This window comes from Amphibalanus amphitrite, unplaced genomic scaffold, assembly GCF_019059575.1.
Source record: "Amphibalanus amphitrite isolate SeventyFive unplaced genomic scaffold, NRLGWU_Aamphi_draft 000678F_arrow, whole genome shotgun sequence".
Classification (NCBI taxonomy): Eukaryota; Metazoa; Arthropoda; class Thecostraca; order Balanomorpha; family Balanidae; genus Amphibalanus; species Amphibalanus amphitrite.
In genome coordinates this window covers 210,804-237,707 of record NW_024882172.1, presented here as the reverse complement: position 1 = coordinate 237,707, position 26,904 = coordinate 210,804, and the positions used below count along the sequence as shown (strand labels likewise).

General features: G+C 49.5%; 3 protein-coding genes across 5 annotated transcripts; 1 reads left to right on the top strand and 2 right to left on the bottom strand.

The window, feature by feature from the left end:
• Positions 1-6,447: 6,447 nt before the first annotated feature.
• On the bottom strand, positions 6,448-26,174 carry LOC122364456 (ATP-dependent RNA helicase abstrakt-like). Of its 3 annotated transcripts, none has more exons than XM_043334827.1 (14): positions 25,941-26,174; positions 23,964-24,022; positions 23,623-23,739; positions 22,951-23,161; positions 22,569-22,704; positions 21,986-22,195; positions 21,424-21,557; positions 14,683-14,839; positions 9,860-10,022; positions 9,490-9,621; positions 8,999-9,167; positions 8,405-8,554; positions 7,822-8,004; positions 6,448-7,358 (listed from the first exon to the last, which is right to left on the bottom strand). In XM_043334827.1, the coding sequence occupies exons 2-14, from the start codon at positions 23,997-23,999 to the stop codon at positions 7,222-7,224; spliced, it is 1,935 nt and encodes a 644-aa protein (XP_043190762.1). In that variant the 5' UTR covers positions 24,000-24,022; positions 25,941-26,174; the 3' UTR covers positions 6,448-7,221. The 3 variants fall into 3 exon arrangements, with proteins under 3 accessions (XP_043190762.1, XP_043190764.1, XP_043190763.1); XM_043334829.1 differs by having other exon boundaries at positions 26,068-26,156; XM_043334828.1 differs by lacking the exon at positions 25,941-26,174 and adding an exon at positions 25,919-25,937.
• Positions 15,760-18,100, top strand: LOC122364458 (venom protease-like). The gene has a single exon (XM_043334831.1). It carries the CDS (start codon positions 16,251-16,253, stop codon positions 17,370-17,372), a length of 1,122 nt encoding a protein of 373 aa, XP_043190766.1. The 5' UTR covers positions 15,760-16,250; the 3' UTR covers positions 17,373-18,100.
• Positions 18,092-20,061, bottom strand: LOC122364457 (CLIP domain-containing serine protease 14D-like). The gene is given in 2 exon segments (XM_043334830.1): positions 18,092-19,009; positions 19,011-20,061. Coding segments are annotated over 2 exon segments (1,230 nt in total). The 5' UTR covers positions 19,926-20,061; the 3' UTR covers positions 18,092-18,694.
• Positions 26,175-26,904: the final 730 nt, after the last annotated feature.

Genomic DNA, 26,904 nt, shown 5'->3' with positions numbered 1-26,904 from the left:
GGAAGGCCCACCCCACCCTCTCGCTCGCTCCGTTGGTCGCCCCAAAAGGCGTTTTACTGGTTGTTATCCTACTCGAAATTTGATTAGGCCCTTCGGCCCAATGAGACAATTTCAGAGCCGCAAGTATGAAAGAATTAGTGGGAGACATTGGTCGGGGAAGCCACCCCAGTGAGCCACTTGGGGGATGAACCCGACCAATTGAGCAGGCAGCCCAGCCCACTGGCACTCAACTGCACCCGGCAAAGGGCTATAGCTCCAGTGGAGCCATTCCGGCATGGGATAGAGTGCCCGTCCAGCCCGGAGCAGGGGGTTGCGGCGTGGAGGAGAAGGATTTGACTGTCCTGAGGATGGAAGAGATGGAACGGCCGGTGCCGAATCTGAGAGGGTCCAGGAGTTAGATACTCAGTATATGGGGTGTGGGCCTACAATCTACATGCATTGGTCTGACCCCTGCCACCTCGGCCAACAAAATCTCCAGCTCTTATCCGACCTGTCATCGCGGAACTGCCGATTTTTGATATCGTGATCAACGTGTGTCGTATAACACGACTGGCCGAACACGGGCCTAATATATTTCGTCTAACCAGCCAAGAACATTTACACCAATCCGACCTCGAAGTCAAAATCCGAACATGTTCGAAGACTTCAACTCCGACTCTGGCCAAAACTGGCCAAAACAGTCAACTCCGACTGATTCCGCATCCGACCCCACACTTCTGCAGTCACGCTACACTAAATTTCCAGCTTCTAAGAAATAAGCTATACGGTTGACAGGAACACAAAACTTTGAGGCGGCTTGACTACTTGACTTGGTTTTCCTGACCTAAGATTTGCTGGCATCAAGCTTGTTACACGGGCTGCAAAATTCGTATTTTGGAGCAGTTTTGCCTAATGTTTTTTTGCCAATTTTCGTGGCGCTTCGCGCCGATTCGTGCACAAACCAAAAAGAGAGATTTGTGACTATACAACGGCCCCTCCCCCACGCGGGTATGCAATATGCATTACCTATACAATATGCATTATCGATCATATTAGTGGCATAGGCATCAGCAATTATATCGTGATAGAACACGAGGCTTTGCCGTGTCCAAGGCCCTAAATACAGCCGTGTCAAACTGAATCGGACATCAGATGTGTATATAGGTAGGTACTCGGTGGGAATGCGGTCTATAGCCAATACTTTAAGGAAATAACTAACCTAAACTACTTTCCCCAAACCAGTTGTTTTGCCACAGTTTTATGAGTTTTTTTAAAATGGTCAGGGAATAATGAATATTTGCAAAAGGATTTTATATTTATTTTTACATAACTATTTTCCATCTTTCGTAGAGGCTACTTACCTCTACCTATTGCAGCGGAAGCTGATTACGCGTTGACCAAGCATAGTACGTAGTTCAAACCAGCTGAATGCTGATTGGCTAGCATTTTTCCGTAAGGGAATGGATTCATCGGTAAGAGAATGACAAAGTGTAATCTATGGGAATGACTTCAGTCTTCAAACCTAAAATCGATACCGATATATTTGGCTAGGGTGATCGTTGGGCCATAAATGCTCCTGATTTGTTCTCGTCTCAGTTCAAGCTACAAAACCGTTACTTCAGTTCAAAACCCTATGCTAAAAGTGGCATATTTGCTTTAAACGTTGAATGCATCCGACCGAAAAAGCCACGGTAAGAATGTCTACTTTTGGGTTTTCAGTTGGTCAGTCCGTCCCCCCCAGTCAAAAATCCGTGGCGGCGCCCCTGTGAGCACCCCCAACCATTTTGAAAAATCTACACCCCTGGGCACAGCGCTGTATTGCACCACCATCTAATGAATAGTCGACCGAAACCACGCCCCAAACCGAGACTATAGAAGCCAAATATCTTTCACCGATCCGCCGATCCCGCCAGTCCGCCCATCGGAAGGCAGCGTGTCAGCGACCGCAGATCGCTCTCCACCCGCAGTCGATCGTCGTCATCTGTATGCATTATGCAGTATGCATGCGTCAACCGCGAGCTGTCATGTGACGGTATGACATATGCGCCGGCGACGCGGCGGGTGGCAGCGGGCATGTGACAGATGCGGTCAACTGTATGGGAAGTGTATTATCGAAACTCTGAAGTGATCTCGTGGCTCGTGTTATTGGATCCGGTCGCATGCAGTGATTGCGGGTTTGAGACCAGTCCTGGAGCATTGGAAGAAAAGCGTCCGGTAAAATGTTAGTGGGATGCCTGAGTTCAGAATTCAGAATTCAGAATGTATTTCAAGCTCATCCAGGTAAACATACACCGGCTTTTCATGTGCTTACGTCAGTTGTGGGATAAAAGGCATACACACACGACACTAATACGACATAAAACAATGCAAAAGGCAACTAACCCAATGAAAGAATGCTAAAAGGTACCACACACGAGCACGCTCACACCTGCATCTGCCGCGCCTGACCCATGTGTATCCGCAAAGCGTTTTTGAAAGCCGCGGTGCGTCCGTCCCGTACGGAGGGTGGTAGGGCATTATATGCTCGGGCCCCCCGGTAGATGAACATTCTCCTCCCTGACTCTGTTCTGATGCGTGGTAAAACAAGATGGTCGTCCTGCCTGGTCGATCTCTGCCTCACACTCATCGCCGTTCGAAAGTGACTCGCCAAGTCAGCCGGTTGTTCGTAGGTGAGGATGGCTTTCAGCAGACACAGTGTACGATACATCACGAGGTCCTCGGCAGGCAACCAGTTCAACTCGCTCAACACACAGGGGCGTCGACACCGGTCCGACTTTTCCGACTAGTCGGACCACTTTTTCGACTAGGCGGTGCCCTGCTGTGGCTCGCGGGGGCCCCTGCTGCAGACCGCGGGGGCCCTACTGTGGCTCGGGGGGCCCTGCTGCGCCTCTGGGCCCTGCTAGACACCGCGGGGCCCTACTGCGGCCCGCGGGGTCCCCTTCTGCGGCCGCGGGGGGCCCCTGTTGGGGCTCTCGGGGGCCCCTGCTGCGGCAACGGGGGCCCCCCGCTGCGGCTCGCGGGGGCCCTGCTGCGCCTTCGCGGGGCCCTTCGCGGGGGGCCCCCACCGGTGGGGGCCCCCCGAGAAAAAGTCGGACCAGTTTTCCTTACGCGTCGACGCCCCTGTCAACACATCACGCACATGTTCCCGCTTTTTCCGCCCTGACACCACTCTTGCGCAAAAGTTTAACAGTTTCTGAATGCGCGTCACTGAGTGTGTAGTTGAGTTTCCGTATACAACAATGCAGTATCGAATCAGAGAAATAACCAAGCCACTCACGATCACTGGTAGCACACCTTCAGGTAAACGATGCCTCGCATGGCTCAAAGCTATAAGTAGCCCGGTGCACTTTGCAACCAGTTGGTTGACATGCGGTTCAAAAGATAAGTGTCGGTCCATAACCAGCCCCAAATTCTTTACTCGCTCAACCTCCTGCACAGTCACACCATTTACTTTAATGGAAATCTTGGGAAGACCCTGGAGCATATGACGTGTGCCAAAAACGATAAGTTGAGTTTTGCTAGAGTTAATTTTCATCTGATTTTGGGTGAACCACTGGAATAAAGTGCACAGGGCTAACTCCATGCGCCGAATGAGACTCGCATTGTCACGCTTGTGTCCGGTAACAAGAATCTGCGTGTCGTCGGCGTACTGAGTGATGCTAACGTCGTCGCCGACGTATAGGCTGATGTCGTTTGCAAAAATACTGTACAAGAGGGGCCCCAATGAGGTGCCCTGGTACACTCCGATAGGGTTTCTAGCCGCCTTGGATAGAAGCTGACGACCATCTGGAAAGCAAAGTCTAACTTGCTGATAGTGGTCTGATAAGTAATTTGAGAACCAAGTGCTTTCTACCCCATAAGATTCAAGCTTTTCAAATAGCCTCTCGAAGCCTTTTGTGAAATCGTCACCTCTTGGGACGGACGACAATCAATACCTACCGTACCGCAGAAATACTTATGGCCCCATATATCCCATATCCGAGTCTGGCGACATGAAGACGTATTCGCCACGTGTCAGATGGAGAGGGGCTCATGAGCTCAGTCGAGTGATCCCCCGTGCTAAAACTCCCCTCCGGGAACCCCTCGTATCCGCCAACGGGCGGCAATCCATTAATTACCGCACATTTCTCGGACTCTCCGCCACATCAGGCGGCATTATTTCCGATATTTTCGGCTCATCTACCTCGCACTGTGACGAGATATCTCCCCCGGCTCCGTCGAAGACAGACACTCCATAACCACACCTCCCGGTTTGCCCCTCCCCGCGCCACGCCTCCCCTCCCATGGCTGCAGACAGCGGCACGAGCAGCAATACGATCGCTACCGTTCCGGGCCCGCTGCGGCGCGGTGCGCTCAGCCGTAGCCGCCCGCCGCCTACCGTGACGAGCCCGGCGAGGGGAGACGAGTGATGTACGCCGGGAGACGCCGCTTCCCCAGCGATCTGTCACAACTGTCCGCGGCAGACGCGTGCCCGGCCGGCGCACCGTGCCCCGTGGAGGGGTGGAGAGCTCCCCTGGGCTGAACGATCGGAGGAGACACGTGGAAGCCACCCGACCCGGAGCAGGTTATCACCCGGGGAAGGGGCAGCGAACGGGGCAATGTTCGAGAAATAGGTACCTGGCTTTCTGAGGGATGTTCTGTAAGCCAATCCGGTTTCATCGATAAGTCAGAGAAATGAGCTAATTCATCATTGTGTGGAAAGTGGAAACAATCCACCCTCCGATCAAAGGCTTCACTTCGTCTATTAAAAATTCCTGCAATCAGCCCTAGCATTGTTTTGTTGTATTTAAAATCAGCGCCGTTTACAGCAAGTCTGCAGGTTTCAACTCAGACGGCAAGGCATACGGAGTAAGGACGGTACGGAACCTAACTCACTTTTATGAAACATTTCCAGATTAATTCTATGGCATCCCACGACGCGATGTACGGCTCCTGAGGCCCCAGTCTGAAGGAGCGGAGGAGTGGAGGCCGGGAAGAGACTGAGAGTGGGAGGTCCGCCGCTTTCCATTAGCTGGACACGACGCGGCGGTCCGACCGCCAAAACTGGGCCGATTTATGGTGACAGATTAAGAGCCAGGCCAGACCGATTGGCGACATGATGGCCAGATAACGCCCAGTTAGAGAGCATTGTCGGGCATTATGGGCGAGTGGGCCGGCCATGTTCCATAGACGCGCATCTACCAAATCAAAAACGTTACCTAGAGAACGTAGAGCGAGTAGTCACAGATCAAAGAAACGACGCCGAAATAGAAAACAGACTATGGTTGAGACGAAAGACAGAGGCAAGTTTCATCTACATAGAAGCATTTTCCTAAGGTTTTAGCTTCAAAATATCTTTTGTTGCGCCAATCAGTATCAAAAACGATTGTGAGTAGTTTCATTTATTACGCGCTATTTTTGTCCATAGCTTAGAAACACTTCCTGTGGGAATTGGAATCGCCAGGCCTGCTAGATTGTCTGAGTTCGAGTTTCAGCAGCTTTCTCAAGCCAAACACAGCCGTTCGGTGGTCACCAAAGTAACTCCTATGGGCCACAGCCACGGGTAAACGCGCCCTAAAGCCCCGCGACTCTTGCTGTCAACCGCCGATCCCCCACAATCCCCACGATCCCTCGCGCCGTAACCCCGCCGCTCCATGTGTCGAGCCCGACGCACCACCGGCGTCGTCACCGACGTTGGCGGCGCCCCATCGCGTCGGTGACGACAGACGAGCGTCGACAGGAGCCGGGGCGTCGGGAGGGGGCGGAGGTCAGCCTACAACAGCGGCGCGGGTGGTGACGGATTCGGGAAGGGTGGTGACAGACTGGGGAGGGGCGGGGAGCGGAGAATGGTCCATGGTGATGATAGCTTCACGTTCAGAGAGAGGGAGGGAGAGGGAGGGAGCAGGTAATGGTGCTGACCCTAACCGGAGAGAGAGGGGAGGGAGCATGGGACTGGCAGGCAGAGGGGAGCGGGATTATAAATGGTGACCAGGAATGGGGTGGGAAAATACAAAGTTTATCATCAGGACTGGCCCGCCCTTTACCACCCTGCGTAGGAGGAATGTATGTGAAAGGGAGGCGACATAGTAGATGAAGGCGTACTTCACAAGTCTGCATTATCTCGTCTTCATCATATGCAAAACGTTTTGGTGAATTGTCTAACGAGTTCGTGTTAGCAAACTGTTTCACTAATCAGCGGGCAGGCCATCGAACACATCGCTTCACCCAACTAAACTAACTTGTTTGCCCATTTGTTGACATTAAGCGTGTCATTTGCGTACCGCGTTAGCGGCATGCCAGTAGCGGAACCCGTGCTTGCTTTATCCAAATGGCGGTAAAAGAGTGGGACAATGCGCTATCGACGGTTGCCTAGCAATACACGCGATAAACATTGTTTGAAACTGATTCGCTGGGAGAATTGACGGAACGGTTACCATGAAGTTGACCAACTCATGATGACCAACCAGGCAGAGTTCAACAAAATGGTGCTTCATTTCGAAATATATTCGAGATATGAACGCATGTTTGCCTGATCACATGTGTGCGTACAAAATGAGACGAATCCTATCAATGCCATTTAATCCATCAATGTTCCATTTTACACAGAAAACACGCATGTGCACACAAGTCGCAAAACAGCTTCACGTATGATGCATCATTGAAAAAAAAACAGTTCACTATACATGGACAACACATTATGAAAATACAATGACGCACCAGCCAGACAGCCAGTCTTTACATCTTTGAGGAACACTTATTGTGCTGGTATGTTCATCACAGACAATATAAAACACTTGACATACAAATACGTCACATATTACATGCCACGACAATGACATTGGTAAGCAACTGGTAGTTGGTTCATACGGAGTTGGGACGGCGCTCTTCAGTAAGCACAGCTACAGGAGCGACCTCTTTCGCCACCCCTCACAAGCAGTCGCGGCCAGACGTCCAGAGGAACAGTGATGTTGATGATGTATGAGCTAAACACCCCCTAGTCACAGCACCAAGTCGAGGTCAGTGCGCACCTCCGACAAAAAAAAAGCGGAAAACCAGCCACAGACCGACCGGAATATGGTTCCAGCTGGCTTCACCAAACCACAGAGCGCGATCCTAACAACTGCAGAAATGGGACCAGCAGTCCACCATGTCGGAAGCTCTGCCGTAAACCAGACTCCGATTTCGCTATTCCCCCAGTCTCGGATTTCGCTAGTCCCCCAAACTCTACACTCAATAGTCCCCCACGACTCCCACCGGCCGTCTCTAGTAGTCCGCCGCGGTGTTGGCCAGGTAGTCCTTCCTGCCGATGTTGGAGGCCTGTTTGTTCTGCACGGCCTCCAGCCGGGGACAGTTGGTGATGCGGTGACCCAGGCCGCCGCAGTAGCTGCAGCCCTTATCGTCTGGAACAGAGCAGAGCGCGGGGTTAGAGACAGGAAGGGGCGCAGTTAGGGACAGTATTTTCAATAAACAAAGGAGATAGTGTCAATGAAAGGTGAGTCCCTGAAGAAATAATCGTGCAAGTGAACAAGCTCAGAAAATCACAATCCAATGAATAGAGGAATGGATAAGTGAATGAATGGTTAAAAAAACAATGAAAGAATGAATGAATGAATGAATGAATGAATGAATGAATGGATGAATGAATGAATAGATGAATGAATGGATGGATGGATGGATGGATGGATGAATGAATGAATGAATGAAAGAACGAATAAATGAGTGGATGAATGGATGAATGAATGAATCAATCAATCAACCAATCAATCAATCAATCAATGAACACCAGACCAAGAGCATGACCAGCTAGCCACACAACCGCCATGTTCCCGTCGGTAGCACCTGCGTCACTCCCGCCTCCCTCACCTCCGAGCTGCAGGTACTGTTCGGCCTCTGACGACAGCGCCGCCAGGAACGGCGGCACCTTCTGCTTGGCCTCGATGAGCAGATGTTTCAGGTCGAGCAGCACCGACTCGTCGTTAGCCTTGCTGACGAATGTGGTGGCCACGCCCCGGTTCTTGGAGCGGCCTGTACGACCGATACGGTGCACTGGGGGACGGAAAACAAAACGATAGTGAAGCGGTGACAATATATGGCGGTGATATATACGGATTAGAAGACTTTGAATGATAAACGCTGAAATCATTGGAGGACAGATGCTAAGCGGTGACGGAAAGCATAAAATTATGGACACAATGGAATCGTGAAAACAACTACATCTGTTACAACTGATATAAAAGCTAGGCCACCTCCAAACTCAGAAACCTCAAAATCCACGAAACTGAGCCTAAACTGCCCATTTATCCCCCACTTTTCAAGCCAGAAAGAGCCATAGAGATCTTATATACATATGTATATAAGATCTCTATGGAAAGAGCGGGTTTGTTTCCCTATGAAACAAATTTTGTGCCTAAAAAGGTGAAGGATCCAAGCGTTTCCGTCAACTGACCGTAGTTTTCAATGTCGTCTGGCATGTCGAAGTTGATGACGTGCTGGATCTGGTTGAAGTCGAGGCCCTTGGAGGCCACGTCTGTGGCCACCATGACGTCTTTGTTACCGCTGCGGAAATCCTCGACGGCGCGGGACCGCTCCTCCTGGTCTGAAACAAGCAGAAGCGGCGAAGTTAGCTTTTGTGTCAATTCTAAACAAATTTCAAAACAAACAAACAAATTCTAAACAAATTCTAAGTCAAAACAAACAAATTCTAAACTATCGTGCGTTGAACGCTTCTTACAATAAAATTTATCGGCAAACGTGACTTGGCAGCTCCTAGAGCACAGACACACAGAGAAGCAACAAGAAGACATAGCGACAGGTAGAAACAGGTAGTTAGATGGATTGTGTACCAAAGTCAAATCGACCTTGATGCCTAACCACCACTCGATACTCGTAAGATGCAAGAAAAAAAACATAAGCTCAAAACCCTATTTCAACGGTCCCATACCTCTACTCTAGGCGCCCAAATACCTTTCCCTCCTATGGCCAGCTAATGTTTTTCACCCTTACTACCCAAAACAACGTTCCACCCCAATTTTCCACGTACCCTTTCCACCGTGCGTGGCCACAGCCTGAACGCCCTTGAGCAGCAGGTACTCCTGAATAGCGTCCACGTCCTGCTTCTTCTCGGCAAAGATCAGCACCGGCGGCGGCGTCTTCTTCAGACACTCGAGGATGTAGACCACGCGCGCCTCCGGCTTCACGTACTCTACCTCCTGCAGAGAGAGGAAGAGAGGAGACGGACGTTGATTGGGTGCACAACTAGCAGCACTGATTTCTAAGCGCATATGGATCAAGTGAAGTCATTGAAGCACTGCAAACTGAAAAACTGCAAACTGTATTGCTTCTCTTGCCACACTCCTCAACAAATACCACAATGGAATGAATAAAACGAAAACGTACCCGCAATCCGAGCACACCGATACATCAACCATGAACGCAGGTTATCACGCAGCACCGTGAGCATGATACACAACCTGATATTCCTATACACCGACCACCTTCGGTGGCATTGTAGCGATGTGCTGAGCTCCGTACCTGCGTAACGTTCATCGAAGCCGCTCCCGCGCGACCCACGTTGATGGTGATGGGTTTCACCAGCGCCGAGCGGGCAAAGTTCTGGATCTTCTTGGGCATTGTAGCGGAGAACAGCAGTGTTTGCCTCTGGGCCTGTGGAGAGGCGACATATTCGGTGTGATGAGACAAGGTTTAACGCAGTATATGTAGCTAAATCAAGTTATCAAACAGCCTGAAAATGGAAGTAAACATACCGAACACCAGCCGATGAGACATACAAAGACAAGATAAGATGAAATCCTTGAAACCACGCGGCCTTTAAAAAGTCTACGTTATAAGCATAAGATAGCATGCGTGAAAACTACATACAATAAAAGGAAACCAAACACACCTTGAAGTAGGAGAAGATGTTTCGGATGTCCTCCTCGAAGCCCATGTCCACCATCCTGTCGGCCTCGTCGATGCAGAGGTAGCGGCATACGTCCAGCTTGACCATCTTCTTGTTCAGCATGTCCATGAGCCGACCCGGTGTGGCCACCAGAACGTGTACTCCCCTGGGTAACGGAGGGGAGGGGGTTAGTGGTTGGTCATGTGGGAAAATGGGCGAATCATAATCGGGCGTGAGGTCCGCACGGAAAAAAGGCTGCCTGCCAGTACAGAATGGACAGCGTCCAGCGCTGAAGATGCTGTTGAGGGTGCGACGAATTGCCTGTACCCCTCGGAATCGGCGGTACAGGTGACTCAACGAAGACCTTTAGGCAATGGAGGGTCAATGTAAGACGCATGCTCCAATGACTGCAGAGAAGGAGAAGTACTTGTGAAGGTACGGGGAATATATAGTATACCACAGACTATACAGACTCTGTCGTAGAAGATAAATTCCATGGTGAAGGCGAAGGTTAACCCGCGCGGGGCTGGGGGGTAAATTTTACCCCCTCGCGAATTTTGGCAATATCTCAAAAACGGCGGCGCGCAGCGCCGCCAAACTTTCAGTACCTTTTCTTACATCAATTTGACACGTTACCTGAAAATTTGAGCGAAATCCGTCGGACAATTTTTGAGAAATTGACGTTTTAGTGACGTCATGTTCGCCATTTTCGCCTCAAAAACGGCAAAATTTCAAACGCCGCTAACAACTTCATTTTTGAAGGAATCAAGACGTAACAAAAAAGGTTGTACGTAATTTTACTTTGTCTATCAAATGGCTATCTCGGTTTTTTGAAAATGTTGGATTTTGGCTCAAATTTTTCCAAAAAACTGACTTTTTTGGGAAAATAATTATAAAATCCAAAATTTTGAGTGTATCAAAAAAAACGGAATATATGTCAGAGAAGTGGTCTATGTGCACCTACATACCAATTTTTAGAAGAATCGGTTCAAAAATGTGTGAGTTATTAAACATTTTATGACGTCACGACACACAAAAACAATTGAAAAATGATTTTTTTTGAAGTTCTAGACCTCGTACGGAAACAAAAATAGCACCATTCGATTTGCCGTGAAAAACTGCACCAGATAGACACCTTTTTAGGCCTTAACAACCAACTTTAAAATTTGACCTCACTTGACCTGACCTCGACCTGAAATTCATCCAGAGGTGGTCCATATCACTTATTGAGTATGCCTATTGAATTCAATGAGTAAAAGCACCCATAAAACATGTGTCGCACATGCCCTTTTCTATATTTTGTATTTGGTGACCTGACCTGACCTTGACCTTGACCTCTGAATGATATTGTATGCAACGAATATTGTCTTGGTAGCCTAAGAACACGTTTTGGGCAATCAGTCTCAGTCGATGACTCCATTCTTCGGCAACTACGGTGCAAGGCCGATACTGTAGGAACTTGCAATTTGTACCCTTGACCTGACCTTGACCTTGACCTCAAACTTTAAATCAAGTACATGTTTTTAGTTGTTCGTGATGAGATCTTTCGATTGGCGTTTGAATTTTCCAAATCGGACCATTAGTTCGGGAGATAACGGGGGGGGGGGGTAAAATTTACCCCCCCCCCCCAGCCCCGCGCGTTCGGCTTGAGACCCCAGCCTCGCGCGGGTTAATTCGCCCCAGTGGGGGGGGGGGGCATATGTTACCACCCTGTCGCGTTTTTTGCGTGTGAATAAAAAACCGAGGCGCGTAGCGCCGCGCCGCTTGGGGTAGCTTTTGGTACATCAATTTTGGACAATGTGAAATTTTTGACCCCAAGTCATGTCAGGTCAGGTCACCAGGTCAAGTTAACTGACCAAGCCTAAAAAAGTTTGCAATCATGTCCAGCCTGCAGTGTTTGTCAGAAAGGTTTCAAACTTGGTGGGTTGCATGCTGTTATGGGCGCCTACAATTTGTATATCTCGGATTTTTTATATCCGTGACCTAAGGTCAGGTCAGTGGCGAAACCTTTCCATTACAAGTCAATGGAGAAAAATGAAAATGCCTCTAGATCCGTGTGACTGTGTACGCATCAGAACAGTCCAAATATTTCAGAATCACAGTGATTTAAGTCCACTCGTGATGACCAAGGTGTCATTTTTGCTGATAGCCTCTAGACAGGTCATCTGAGGTGACTTAAAGGAAGACTGCCACCTTCAAAAAGTTTTCTCAGATCGGCCTATGATTTATTCCCTGGACAAAACAAAATTTTAGAATTCACCTGACAAAATATCATCACGTGAATCGCGAAAAAAATTGTCGATTATCATACAATTATCAATCGGTTAATGTCTAGCGACAATGTTTACACATCACTAGACTTCAAGGTCATAAGATTATTACATTTTATTTGAAAAAGTAAGGTATTTTATGATTTACTAATATATGATTTCATAAGAAATTGGCCATGTTTAATTTATTTTGCATTTAAGTTCGTAAAACATTTAAAAATCATGGCTCATTTGGAATGGGTCTGGCCCATGTTAAACCCCATTTCCCACACTTTTTGGAAAAAATGAACTACTGAATATATAAGTTTAACTTTTATTTTGACACTTCAAAATTCTTCTCTGATCTCGAAACAATCAAAGTTTTGACATATATTTACCAAAAGATAACAAAATTCCTGTTTCAAAGCTATCGATAAACAGTAGAGATGTCGGTTTTCTTGGACTAAAAAAATGGCATCAAACTGAACTTTGGTCTCCGATTTCTCGCAAACGGGTTCGAATTTCGGAAAACCGACTTCAGTCTGGGACATAGGTGGCTCAGCTCTAGTGAAAACCGTTTTGTGGAAAAAAGGTGGCAGTCTACCTTTAACCCGCGCCCCACTGGGGGGGGGGGCTATTTATAGCCCCCCCCCCTCCCGTTTTTCTGCAATAACTTCCAAACCGCTTGACGAATCGACGCCAAACTTTCAGTACCTTCGGCTGCATCAATTTGACACCTTGTGTCAAAATTTGAACTTCGTAGCTACCATAGGTCGGCCGGAAATGACGTCAGAGTGACGTCATGTTCGGCCGATTTCGACGCAAAACATTGAACCACGGCAATCGCTCCCAAGAGCTCAGTTTTTAAGCTAGATCCAATTTCTTTGCATGAAAGAACTCAGAATTGACCGCGCTATCAAAGTGTTATCTCGGATTTTCAAAATTTTGAAAATTTCGAAAATTTTATATAATAATATTCAAAATTTATATTTTTATATTTTTTTCAAAAAGTTTTTGACTTTTCGAAAAAACCGGAATATGTGTGATAGAACGCATGATTATGACTAACTCTAGCAAGTTTTAGCTAAATATCTTCAAAAATGGCCAAGTTATACGCATTATTGCAAAAAATTCACAATTATTAATTTTTCAAATCAATTTTTCAGTACGTATTTGGCATCGTACACCAATATAAATGGCACCATCGTGTTCCTGAGCTCAAACTGCATCCAATAGACACCTTTTTTGTTGAAAAATTTCAACTTCAAAATTTGACCTTTTTTGACCTGAAAGTGACCTGACCTAAGGTAATTTCGACTCAAAATGACCTTGAATGACACAGACGACATCAAATTCGAAATCTATGGCCTAAATGGACCATAAAACATGTGTCACGTGACCGACGCATGATATAATATTTTCGTGACCTGTGATGACCTGACCCTGACCTGAAAATCAAAGTACAAGTTTGGTACCCTCAAGGTATCTAGAGCATCTGTTCACGAGTGTGGAAACCAAAAATGAGCCTGATCTGACTTGTAAGACGGCGGCCAGAGCCCAAAATGTGAACAAGCCAAAGTGCTAATAATTTTTACTTTGACCTGACCTGTGACGTCATCGGTGACCTCGAGGTCAATGAAATTAGGTTTCGCTCGACAGTTTTTCCGGGGCCATCAGACGCCGTTTGAATTTTGACGATCGGCCCAGTAGTTTCGGAGTTAGGAGGGGGGGCTATGAATAGCCCCCCCCCCCCCCCCAGTAGGGCGTGTTATACACAGACCCCAGTGGGGCGCGGGTTAAGGCTACAAACAGTTTTTTGCCAATAACTCGCGATTGGAAAGAGATAGAACGCTGGGGATGGTCTCATTGTGTTTGCCTTCTTGAGACGCATCGACTGATATGCAACATGACCTTTTCCGGTAAGGTCATGACCTTGACCTGAGGTCAAATTTTCAACTTGACCTTTCAAGGTCAAATTATAGTTCATTCGACGCGTCTCGGCGAGAGGAACACGATTCTGGCAATAGAAATGTCGTGGCTTTTTGCAGTCGAAAGTTATTGTCGAAAAACACTTTTCGTAAAAACAGCTATTTTTGGACTTTTTGCCCTCTGGAGGCCAAACCGTTGACCTGAGGTCAATATTGATAATGACCTTTTCAAGAGAAGAGTTCAAAAGCTATCGATTGCTCTTCCCTGCGTTATTCTAGCTACCATAGTTCCTGAGATAGCGGCATGTTTTCTGAAAAATATAATGACAATTGGCAAATTTTGACCTTTGATGACCTCTGGTGACCCCAATATTGCTCTAAGGTGAAAAATGACTGATATACTTTCAAACGTACGCATTGAGAGCTATCGACTGCTTTTTACCGCGTCTTTCTAGCCCTCTTAGTTTTTGAGTTAGAGGTGGGTGGTAACATATGCCCCCCCCCCCCCTCACTAGGGCGAAGTTGGCTGAGACCGCCACTGGGGCGCGGGTTAAGATGAAGGTGATGAATTATTGAAGTACGAAGGAACAACATCTTAAGTACAAGACCACGCGGTGGGAAAGAAGGGGTGGCCGTTCTTAGTTCTTACCTTCTGATGACGCTCAGGGCCTCCGTGACGTTGACACCTCCGATGGCCAGACAGGAGCGCAGCTCGGGAAAACCGGCCAGGTGCAGCGCGTGGCAAAGCCCGTCCACGTTCTCCTTGATCTGTTTGGCCAGCTCCCGAGACGGACAGATGATCATGCCTGGGGGCAGCAGACGGACGGACAAATGATCAGATCATACCTGACGGCGGAGGGACGGATAATGATTATACATGGAGATTGAGAGAGGGTCAGATCATAGATGTTCATACCTGGAGATTGAGAGAGGGTCAGATCATCATACCTGGAGATTGAGAGAGGGTCAGATGATCATACTTGGAGACTGAGAGAGGGCCAGATGATCATGCCTGGAGATTGAGAGAGGGTCAGATGATCATACTTGGAGATTGAGAGAGGGTCAGATGATCATACCTGGAGATTGAGAGAGGGTCAGATGATCATACTTGGAGATTGAGAGAGGGTCATGTGATCATAACTGAGGGCGGAGGGACGGGCAGATGAAATATCAGGTTCTATACGGTGCAAAAAAAGGTCTTACCTGGAGGATGAGGATTGCCGGGTCAGGACACTGGACAATACTGCAATACCCTGTATGTACGCACATTTATAAGCATTCTGAAATGCAGAGGCGATAGACAGATTCAAACTATGCTATACCGGAACGAGTACGGCGAGTCAAAGTGGTCTGTGATGCAAGAGGCCATTCACTTATCAGTTTACGCTCCTTAGGTTCACCACATCGAGCAACAAATTAACAACTGACGTTACTGAACGAAAAGGCTGGTGTGCTGACATGATTCTAGTAATCTTATAGCCATACCAGTGTAGCACTAGCGGACAATGCAAAGATGAATCCAAGATAACTTGAACATGATGAATCGAGGCGTTACAAGCAATTACGGCCAAAACCATCCGAAAGGAAGAAACGTTGTATTATAACATTTGATTTACTGTTCTCTTTACAGTGATCAGTCAGCGAATGCCAAAAGGCGCTAAAGATCCGGGAAAGGGATGCCAATAACATCACGTTTTATTGAACACAAAATGTCAATGACAGCTTGTCAAATAAACGTATCGTCGTCCAAATCAAGGTCCAAATTACCGGGAGTAGTTCACCTTCATTTAATTTGTAAAGAAATTAACATGAGTTAACAAAAATTTGCATAACTTTAACTTTAAATTTCACGCCATAGATACATTCAGCAGGGGACAATAACCACTACATAGACCGTTCGAATGAGGTAAGTCAGCGAGTACACTCGGTCATAGCCAAGCCACGTGAAGTCAAAATCTTAAGCGGAACTAAATGCCGAGACAACACTGCCAATGAACCCATACGGAAGCACAACCTAAACTCGTGAAGCCGTTTCGATTCCGTGCCTCCAAACGGGGCCAGTCGGGGGCCAGTCGTGCTGTGACGGACAACAAGGGCTCAGTCACCTCTCTGGTGGCTGGTTCAGCACGACCAACTGTATAAAGCCCAGGTTCTGACCGGGTCGTTCACCACATCGCCGCAGGGCAGACACCAGTGACCTCTCGCCTCACAGACATCATGCTTCTGGTGGCGTCACTGATGCTGCTCTGCCGGGCCACGGCCGGTTACCTGACCAATAAGGACGACGCCGAGTTTTTCTCCGAGTTCGGTCCGTCCGACTCAGGATCCTCGGATTATTTGGAACCAGAGGCCGCGTTCGAGAGCTTCTGCGTCGTGTCGGGAACGCGGCCCGCGCTGGGTGTATGTACGCCGCTCCGCCGCTGCCGCCGCCCGCAGGCGACCCAGCACTACTGCCTCCCCGGCACCGAGACCTGCTGTCTGGCTGCAGATGCCTCTCCAGTGGACCTGCCGTCGGCACCGGCCAAGGTGCTGTCGGCAGAGTGTGGTCGATCGGAGACACCGCTGCTGCCCATCCCTCGGATTGCCGGCGGTCATCTGGCTGCAGGCGGGGAGTGGCCGTGGATTGTGCAGCTCGGACTGCGGCACCAGCCGCGCTGGCAGTCCCTGCGGCAGCGTTCGTCCGGCGGTGGGGCGCAGTGGTTCTGCGGCGGTGCGCTCATATCACCCCGCGCGGTACTGACAGCGGCTCACTGTATGAAGCTCACCACCCAGCAGCGCCGGAGGCTGGTAGTACGGATTGGCGACGAAGAGAGAGACTTAGCGCCGCTGCGAGAGGTGGCTGAGGTCATCGTCCACCCGGGCTACAGGACGTTCACCAAGCACGCCGACCTGGCCGTCCTGAAGCTGAGCCGGTCGGTGCAGCTCGGCCACCGGGTGACACCCGTCTGCCTGCCGACCGCTAACGCCTCCTTCGTCGGTCTACGAGCCACAGTGGCCGGCTGGGGCCGTCAGGGGTTCGACGGTGAGCCGTCCGAGGACCTCCTCGAGGCCGAGGTGACTATCGACGACCCGGCCGCCTGCGAGGCGGCCTACCGCTCGGTGGGGGATTTTGAGGAGCTGTTTCCCGGCGGGTTCGGCGGCACGAAACTGTGCGCCGCCGGGCCGGGCAGGGACGCCTGTCGCGGCGACTCCGGGGGACCACTGGTGGTGACTCAGCCGGACGACAGGCGAGTGCTGGTCGGTATCGTCTCCACGGGCTACAAGTGCGCCACCAGAGGCTTTCCCGGCATCTACACACGGGTGGCCTCCTATGTGGACTGGATTCTTAGCAACGCGTGAAACACAGAGTTTGAGGATATTGTCGATAAGCGGCAGAGGTAGACTATGACACAAGTTTTACTATTTGAGAAGAAAATAGAAAAATGCGATAGATTATACAACAAATATATAATTAACATTGAGTGATCTAAAGACGATTATTACCTAATTATTTCATAATGTAGGTATGGGTAGTTTATTTGTATTGATATGTAGTTCGTTTAGCATTGAATCATCAGTGCTGTGCGCCTGATATGTGCAAGAATAGTGCACGTCAGCAACGGCGCTATTTTGTCTGCAAGAGAAGAAGCTGGAACTGAATCATCCACATCCTTCTTCCATAATCCATATGGCTGGAAACAGTCCACCAGCTTTGCTCCTCCCCAGAACCTCCGGATGTATGCCATCGTCACTCGTCAATGTATCGGTGGCGTCACGGAACACTAGCAGCGTCAGCGGGATAGCACAGCCACACCGGGAAACACGTGCTGTGCCAGAAACGGCCAGTTCCCACACTGATGACGTCAGCAGTGTGTCAGAGGAACTAATGACGTCATCAAAACGTCAGCTGACAACGCGTCTTGTTCGGAGCGGAGTGACGTGGGACGAGAGCAGAGAACAGTATAGCAATCTGATTTCACAGAAAACCGTGGTGTATATTCGTATAGTGATAACATAAGCAGCTTCCGAAATTAGAAAGCGCGATCCAGGACCAGAGGAGTCATAACAATAGAGGCCTCAAAATATCACCATTTGTATTTGTTTGTCACATTAACATACCAACATAAATTATACATCGCCAGCCCAAACATTAACCATACCAGACAACACAGCACAACTCACGGTTCACAATCGTTAAAACTACGTCCAACACTGAGCACCAGCCACCATTCCTGCATCCGAGTTCATAACGATAAACCTCAGATTTCATCGTGCATGATCGGCCAGATCATAAACATCGCCCGGTGCCGGACTGCGCAGTTGGACACTGATCACAGCTCCACAGGCCACATTTGGGAAGGCCGGCGGTAGAGGCGCCGTCTCATAAACAGAGCAGACTCGAGCGGTGCCTGGAAAGCCCGGCTGGCTGCCCTGGAGCTGGCGAACTACAACGCTCGTTTGCCGCCGGGTAGAGCGGTTCGATGGTTCAAAACGAGCGGCGAGCGGCTGACTAGCAGTCTTCTGGCCGAGAGATAAAATTCACCAGGCTATAGCACCGTCACACAGCCGGATAACAATCAACGGGCTTATTTTAATATGTTGAGCTGTTACACTGGCCCCACGGACACCGTTTCACCTTGGGCTCAATGCCCCTTGTGTTTCTCCGCGTGCCACGGGTGTCATCACTCGTGCACATTGTCCAGGATCCAGTCCAGGTACTCAGTAACACGGGTGTACACCCCGGGTACGTCACCGATACCACAAGTCGTCGGACCGAACGATGTCACACCAATGATGTGGTAGGGCGGACCGAACCGATCAGGGAGCACTAGCGGACCTCCCGAGTCGCCCACACACGAGTCCTGACCGCGCACACCGCCGGCGCACAGCTGGCCACCGCCGACCGTGCGGCCGCGCTCACCAATCACTTGGGCACACTCCTCCTGCGGCACCACTGGCAGCTTAACCTTCAGCATCACGTCACTGGAGAAACCGCGCTCCTGTCTGACCGAACCCGGCGGCGGTGGCGTCTTCACCGGTCGGGTCGGCTATCCGCTTCACGCCAAGTGGCAGACACACCTTGGCGACGCCGTCGTTCTCGATGACAGGCCGGTCGAGTCGCAGGAGCGCAATGTCGTTCTGGTCGCGCACTGGGTCGTCATACTGCGGGTGGACTATCGTCTCGGTGACGTTGAACACCTGAGCCGGGGGCAGGCACAGCTCGGGGTCCGGCGGCACGCCACAGTCCTGCTCCGTGGCCAGGTCGTGCTCGCCGAGACGGACCGAGTGCAGCTGGAAGCCTTCTGGTAGGTTTGTGACGCAGTGTGCCGCGGTCAGGACGTACTGCAGACCGATCAGTGCGCCGCCGCAGTTGACACCCGGCCTGTCGAGGCTCGGGTGGTCGTACGCCAGCGCGGCCACCCACGGGAACTCGCCCTGGGTGGTGAGGTTGCCTCCGAAGATGTTCGGATGGAAGATGGACATGCCACACGGCTGGTCACCACGCTCCAGGATGGCGAGGTTCGGGTGCTCCTCGGGCGGCGGTGGGGAGGGCGGCGGTGTGGGCGGGTCTCCGCGGCCGCAGCAGACCAGCGGACCGCCGCGCCACGCCCCGCAGTCGCCGGCCCGGAGGCGGCGCACCGTCTCTGCCGTCGGACCATTGGTGGCCAGCAGCCGCCGCAGACCCGGACACATGCTCAGCGTGACACAGCGGCCCTGCCGGCCGGCGTAGTCGACACATCCGGACACGGGGGAAGGTGTGGCCGGCCGACGGTCCTCCGGGAAGATGATGGCTGACGAGCTTGGCCGCCGCGAGCGCTGGAAGGGGCCGCCCATCGACGGGAGAGCATCGGACACGACGACCAGCGTCACCACTAAACACACTACCGGCGCACAGAGCAGTCGCGATCTCATGGCGACGAAGCAAATCAGACCAGCGCTGGGACACACTCCCACGCTCACAGCTAACTAGTCACTGTTCGCCGGCCCAGCCCGGCGCTCTGTTTATACTGCGACGTTTAGTGACGTAGCGCGGCTCTGTACCCCTCCCCTCCCTCTCCTCTCGTCGCCCGGTCACACCGCAGCGGGAGGGGAGGGAGGGGAGGGCAGTAGTTATGCTCGGAAGTGGCCGGAGGCACACTGGAATACCTCTGAGTCAGACTGTACCGGGAGAACAGCGGATCGTGCCGAGAATAGTTAGCAGAGCGGCTGAAACAAGTCTGCTCCAGAGCACACCGTGGAGTATTCTGGAGCACACCACGTCTCCAGATAAACCCGACTGCCTGATCTGAGCCATGTTCAACGCAGTAACACTAAAGCTAGAACGTAAATAGTGTCGTAAATCTTCATAAATGCCCTTGGAAGCTACATCAACATAAGCCAGCTATCAATAAAGGCAATTATTCATTCAACTTATTACGCAATTACTGCCAAGAATAGCATGCAACTGAGATCAAAACAATTACTATCATGAAATGGAGAGCGACGCATGACACTTGCTGGAAAAACTCACTAGCAGCCACTTGCTGGATCAATCGAAAAGGCCGGGCGTGCGAATTGGAGATAATTTGCAGGAGCCAGGAGCCGGTAGTTATGAGTCCGGGTAAGATGTTGCTTAACATCAAGCCGATCTAGGCATTGCCCAAATGCTCTGGCCAATGTATCAGCCACACACGACCAACAGCGGCATCGATGCAATGCTATCAATGCAATGCAGCCACGTTCCTTTGAGCTCTCACTCTCCACCGCATAGTTTAGATCGTCTAACAGTTTGTCTGCCTGCTCGGCATCTGGAAATCCCCGGCACTGGGTTTTTCCACCGGTGTATCACTCCAACAATAACTCATCTCATTAGCTGGGGAACACCCGAGCTCCAGACCGGTTGACTCACACATTACGTCGTCCAACCACAGTATAACGTCAGGGGAGTTCGATGTCTGCGGGCAATGACGTAATGAATGTGTCACAGGCAGCCCGAGACAGCGGGGCGACACACGCTGTGTGACTTGCAGATGCGGGGTGTGTATGTTTGGGGGGGGGGGAGGAGAACAAAGGCACAAAGTGGAGACTGTATTGGATGGTGACGCCGCATGTTACAGTGTCCATAACATATTTTTGTAGGACGGATAAATTTTAAACAATATCATGTGGGGCTGAGGCTGGAATATGACACACGAGGCGCAATCATATTGCGCTAAAGTTATGGAAAAAACGCGATTTACCAGTGATCCTCGTCCTTTGTACGGATAGAACCCTTCGAAAGACCACATAAAATTGTCCTAACGACGCTCTCACTCATCGCATCACATAGCCCCCTCACCCAGCTGTCCCATTTCCATTTAAGAGGCTCACTCGTACATCCCCACACTGCTCGCAATGTCCCCGTCCCCGACACGTGCTCTCTAACACTTACCATACGGTCCCTCGTCGCTCATGAACGGCAGTCGCTTCTCCTGCTCCAGGCAGAACATGACCAGCGGCAGGACAAACACCATCGTCTTGCCGCTGCCAGTCGTGGCGATACCGATAATATCGCGGCCAGAGAGCCTGAGGACGGGGGAACAACGTCAAAACGGATTAAACACGGGGAGCGGAGACAGAGGATGGATAGGCCCGAGCAGGAAAGAGACATAGAACGGCAGGTAAATGAGGGGAGCAAGGGTAAGAAAAAGGGACAGGCAGCATAGATCAATGATCATGTATAAATCGCCGGACGCCGATAATACGTCAAACAGGTTCACGGCAGAAGAATGAATGAAGGTTGAGAGAACGTTAAAATATAGTGCATTCCGTAAAACTGAATGGGCAAGCACTACAGCTTCTGTACTACAAGAAACCATCTTATGTCTACACAACCTGGTGACGAAAACCAACAGCATGTGAAATGGCGAAGCCTTCGCATTCCTTCCTCCTTCACCTCCCCATCCACCCTCCTTCCCTTCCTCCCTCCCCCTTCAGCCCCACCGCGCACTCACACAGCCGGCAGGCCCTGGATCTGGATCGGAGACGGCTTCAGGATGTTCTTCTTGTGCAGCATCTTGACGATGGCCGGCGGGAACTTCATCTGTTCGAACGTCTTCAGCGGCGGCGGGACGTGCTCTCCGTCGACCAGAATGTGGTGGCGGCGGCGCACGCGGGCGTGGCGCGCCTCGGGCATTTCACAGATGGCCGACGGCGCGCGCCAGCTGGATGAGAGGGGGGAGGGTCAGGGAGGTGGAAGGAGAGAGACTCATGGGCGAGATACGAGCAAAAACACTGTGGTTTTTGTGTGAAAATATTGTGCTTTGAAATACCTGCTAAGCAAATTTAGACCTACCAGTTTTAAGATATTTTATACAGGCAGCCGAAGACACACGAGATCGGCCGAAATACTGAACAGCTTTGTAGGAAAACGAAGAGCGCAATACAAATTGTGCTATGAAAGCTTAACTATTAGGTGGAACTGTAATAAATGATCACCTGTAAAAGTAAAACCGCAAGCCTAGCTGATCCTAACAACTAGTGTGTCCACGTACCCATACAGCGGCCCTTTCAGTCAGGTTTCGGCTGGTTGCTCACCTGGTTTTGATGGGCTCGGTGTACTCGACGCCCTGGGCCAGCTCGGCGGCGGCCATCAGCGCCCTCTTCTCCGCCACGCTCTCCAGCAGCTTCTGCTCCTCCTTCAGCTGTTTCTCAATGATGCTCTCCTTCTTGGCTGCCGGAGGACAACGAGGCACGTCAGCATAGGTCAGGGCGGGAACGGATGCGCACGTCGTTTTTTTATGGCCACAGACGTTTGTTCTGGAAATTGATAAAACGTTCTAGTAAATTTGTTGTGTTCAAGTTTTTTAATTACTATACTTACAAGTAATCGCAAGCGTACAAAGCTACATGTTTTTCAATCATCAAGTCGCATTAAATTCCGGAATCATTGATCGCGCTACACACGACACCTAGGTACCTTCGGCCTTCTTTTTCAGCTCCGTGTGTTGGTCGAGCAGCGAGATGTTGGCCTTCCTGGCGGCGGCCTGGATGTCCTCTTCCTCCTCCTCATCCTCCTTCTGACTGTCCTCTTGCTGGGAGGACTCCTTCTCCTTCTCCTGCGCCGATCCGGCGTCCGAGTCGCGCTCTGCCTCGCTGGAGCGGCCGCTGCGCCGGTCCTCGTCCTGCAACTGAGCGCGGAGTCGCCGTCAGAGGTGGGGTACTGCGGTCTGAGATTCGTCAGATATGGATTGTCAGGGTGCGGTGCCTCAATTTTGGATTTGCCAAATATTAACTGTTAGTCGAGGTGGAGTGCTGCTTCATTCTGAGACTCGTCAGACACGGAATGTTGATCAGAGGTGGGATACTCGAGTTCGAAGCTGATAAGAGGAGGATGCAGCTGGGGTGGCCATGGCACACGTCATAGGCACAATGAAATCTGAGGGGACCTCGGTAACAGCGTAAGCAGCCAACGACCGGCTGAGTACTGCTTAGAAATCACATCGACATCATCGGCATCATCCATCTCACAAAAGACTCCTCTGATTTCCTTCTGTCGGTAGGCTTCCTTTTTGCTCTCCCCTCTGCTACAAGTCTAACTCCTCTCCTCCCCTTTGCCACCCTTCTCCAGCCCTAAGGCACCCATACATACCTGTAGGACCCGGGACAGACGTCCCAGTCGCTCCTTCTTCCTCTCCCGCACCGGCACGTACGGCTTGTAGTCGTCGATGTCGGAGTCGCTACTGGCAGACTCCTCTCGACGGTACCTCTGTGGAGGGGAGGGGAGGGAGGAAACGTCAGAACGGGTGAGGGAATATCATGTGGGTACAGTCAGCATTGTGCTTTAAAGATAGACTCAGAAACAGTGTGACATGGAACCATACCAAGAGATGCATATTGAGTTTAGTTTGAATGAAGACAACTTGTTATAATCTGACCTACAAATGCTTCACTCTTTAGATAATGAATGCAAACTTGTTAGTTTAAGCTTACCTTAAGAGGTGGCCCATCTTCTTTCTCTGAGCTCATTGTCACAACTTTTGGCTATTAACCTGGAATATAGAGGAAAATGTCAACCGAAAACACTCCACCCATACTGCTTTTACAGAAGCTGCTACAGGGTTCAAATAACCTCTGTAGCATCCTCTAAAAATGTGTTTTCAACTTGCTAATGGCAGGTTTGATTCACACCACCACAGGGCCTCTGCCAAGTGATGACCCAGCACCCTCCTTTGTCACGTATCAAAATGCATGGCAGCCTGTCACACATTAACCATGTGGTGCCATGGCTCAAAACCAAACAAAAGAAGACTTATTTTGATATAAGGGAGACAAACACACTAAGTGAAAGTCTTTGGGCATAAATGTCTGTTAACTTCAGTCTTCAAATATGGTTTGACTTTGAGACCACTGCCTCCCTGGTCTCGTGCAACAATGAGGCATCATGTCCCTACTTCTTCAACCCTTACTATAAACTTTTTACAGGGACTCGACAGAAAAAGGCATAAGGCACTGATCTTGGATCTTGTGCCAAACATCCTGTCACCTGAGTGACACTGGTCTACTCATCTAACTGAGACTACAATGCCTCTTTATTCCAGATGATGAACTTTCCTTGCTTATGTACACAAATTACAAACTATGCTTGAGGACCTTTCAAATGTGAGAGCCAGAGGAGCATCATGAGGTTGGAGTTGAATGATAGTGAGCTGTAGTTAGGCAATGTCTGTTCAGTGTTCACATTGAGTTGGACTAAGAAATAAGGTAAATCATGGCATGAGGAACCAGGAACCAGGCTCAGCAGTCCTAGTCTGATTTTTAACCTGTTTATTATAGATGAAGCCTCCATCACATCTTTTAGCAATCTGTTCCAGTGATTAACTACTCTGTCAAAAAACTTCAGCCAGCCTGTATTATGCCCTCATCTGTTTTTTTTTTTCAGTTTGAGATGGTGTTCTCTAAAGTGGTTGTCACATTAAACTTCAAAGAACTGCTCACTATACACCCTAACCTCCCCTGTTTGGATCTTGATTGCTTTGATGAAGGAGCAGAGGAATAAGAGCAGTGTTACATCTGCCTTTTGCACCCAACAAGAGCTGCATGAGTTTGCAAAGCAAATACATATAAAGAAAGAACACAACATGTTGGTTTTATTGGATCAGGTTTAACTTACAGATTGCTACCATTCTCAATGTCTCAATGCATAATGGCAACAAACAGTGGCACATGATTAGCAGCTGTTATTGCTGGTGTTGGTGGTATCTTGTGGCACCCTCCTAATGGCTGAGATCATCATGCTTTAGCAAACATACCTACCTATAGTCATTTGTTCATAAATGTAACACCTTGCCCCAAGCCTCAACCAGACACGTGCACAAATCCCAGACAACCAATCACAAAAATCAAGTTGGCCATTAGATTAACAAACTTCAAGCACAGAACTCTAGTGGAAAAACATTGCTTATAAAGCCTCCAAACAAACTGACTTTTCTGCATTCATTCAGAATTGACTTTTATGAAAAAAATCCCTCAAGCTCCAGCTCAAATCCATGATCCCGGATCATGGACCCGAGATGGATCTCAAGATTTTCTCAGAGCTGTTGACTCTCAAGAAATGCAAGAATGGTCCATCATTTGGAGGCTTTTATAAGCAATATATTCCACAATAATTCCATGCTTTACGACCACTAATCATCTCTATTTTCGTGTTTGGTTGTCTGGGATCTGTGCACATGTCTGGCCTCAAACACCTTCAAAGGCTGAAAAGCTAGATAATGGATTACATCAAGTTCAACTTATTTTCATAAAATGCCCAAATAGGCACCTATCTAATTATAATAGCTGTGCTTCTCTTATCTTTTAATTCGAGTTTCCAATACATAAAGAAGCCTTGAACTAAATCCTGTCAAAAACAGCAGAACCCTTGACACTCAAATTGTGACTGATACTAAAACTAGCTGCGAAACTCACAAGCTCTAATTATCTCGTGGCAACACGCTCAACAGAATAAAAGGCACGGCTGAAATGCCGCACAAAACGTTTTTTGAATTCCACGATATGCCATTCAAAACATAAAAACACTATTACCAAACTTAACTGTTCAAACTTGCAGCATGCAAAAGCTAGCGAATGCAAACTATTGCTTTTACGCTGATCGTTGGTAGATTTATGACAGGCTGTGCAAGCGGACATCACAACGTGGCATTTCTGAACATTAAAAAACTGCGCAGGAATTAGATCTTTTGCGTCAGATACGGTGTTCTTAGGTCATATGAAAGCCTTGGAGATAGCAAAAACCTTTATCCAGCTTTTACCTGTAGGTTGAAATCTGACATTTTTTTTTTTTTTGAATTTTGCTCCCGACAGGCCGAGGCCCTGGTCGGGGTAGGGGGAAGTTACTAGCTGGCAATTAGCCAGATCTTCCGTTTTACTTTACTTTAATGCCGGCTATGTTATTCCGGCCCAAGGCAATATCAAGAGCAAAGTTTACGTTAGACCGGCTCATGTGACGTCCGGTGGGAGCAAGTGCAAGGGAAAGCCAGAAAGGGTGCCAGAGTGGCAGTGCCGAGAGGGATTTTGAGTACTTACATTTCTTGCTGCTGAATCTTGATGCTGAAATGTGGTAGTGTTGTAATGTGTGCTGTTGTTGTGTTGCGAGTTCCACCAGGAAAGTCCTAACTAGAAAAACCTGGTGCCTATCTTAGAGGGCAAAACCTGTGCGCTTTTGCCAAATTGCACAGGAAAAATCCCTTTGCTTTGATATTACGTTACGTTATATCGCTAATGTGTAAGTGTGTTTGTGGGGCTATGTGTCTCGAGTGGGCCTCAACCTTTAAGAGGGATCCCTGTCGAGAACCGCGAGAGGGATGGGCAGGTGCCGATTGCCGCCGCCGCCGCCGGAGGGACGCAAACGCGCGCGCTCGCAAACATAGAC

Excerpts from the sequence above, each read along its gene's own strand:
- LOC122364458 (XM_043334831.1), top strand. The coding sequence starts at position 16,251 with ATGCTTCTGGTGGCGTCACTGATGCTGCTCTGCCGGGCCACGGCCGGT.
- LOC122364456 (XM_043334827.1), bottom strand. The coding sequence starts at position 23,999 with ATGAGCTCAGAGAAAGAAGATGGGCCACCTCTTAAG. Across the intron at positions 23,162-23,622 it reads GTCTGTCCCGGGTCCTACAG|TTGCAGGACGAGGACCGGCG; the intron begins GTATGTATGGGT and ends CTCCGCGCTCAG. Across the intron at positions 8,555-8,998 it reads GGCCACGCACGGTGGAAAGG|ACCAGGAGGAGCGGTCCCGC; the intron begins GTACGTGGAAAA and ends TGCTTGTTTCAG.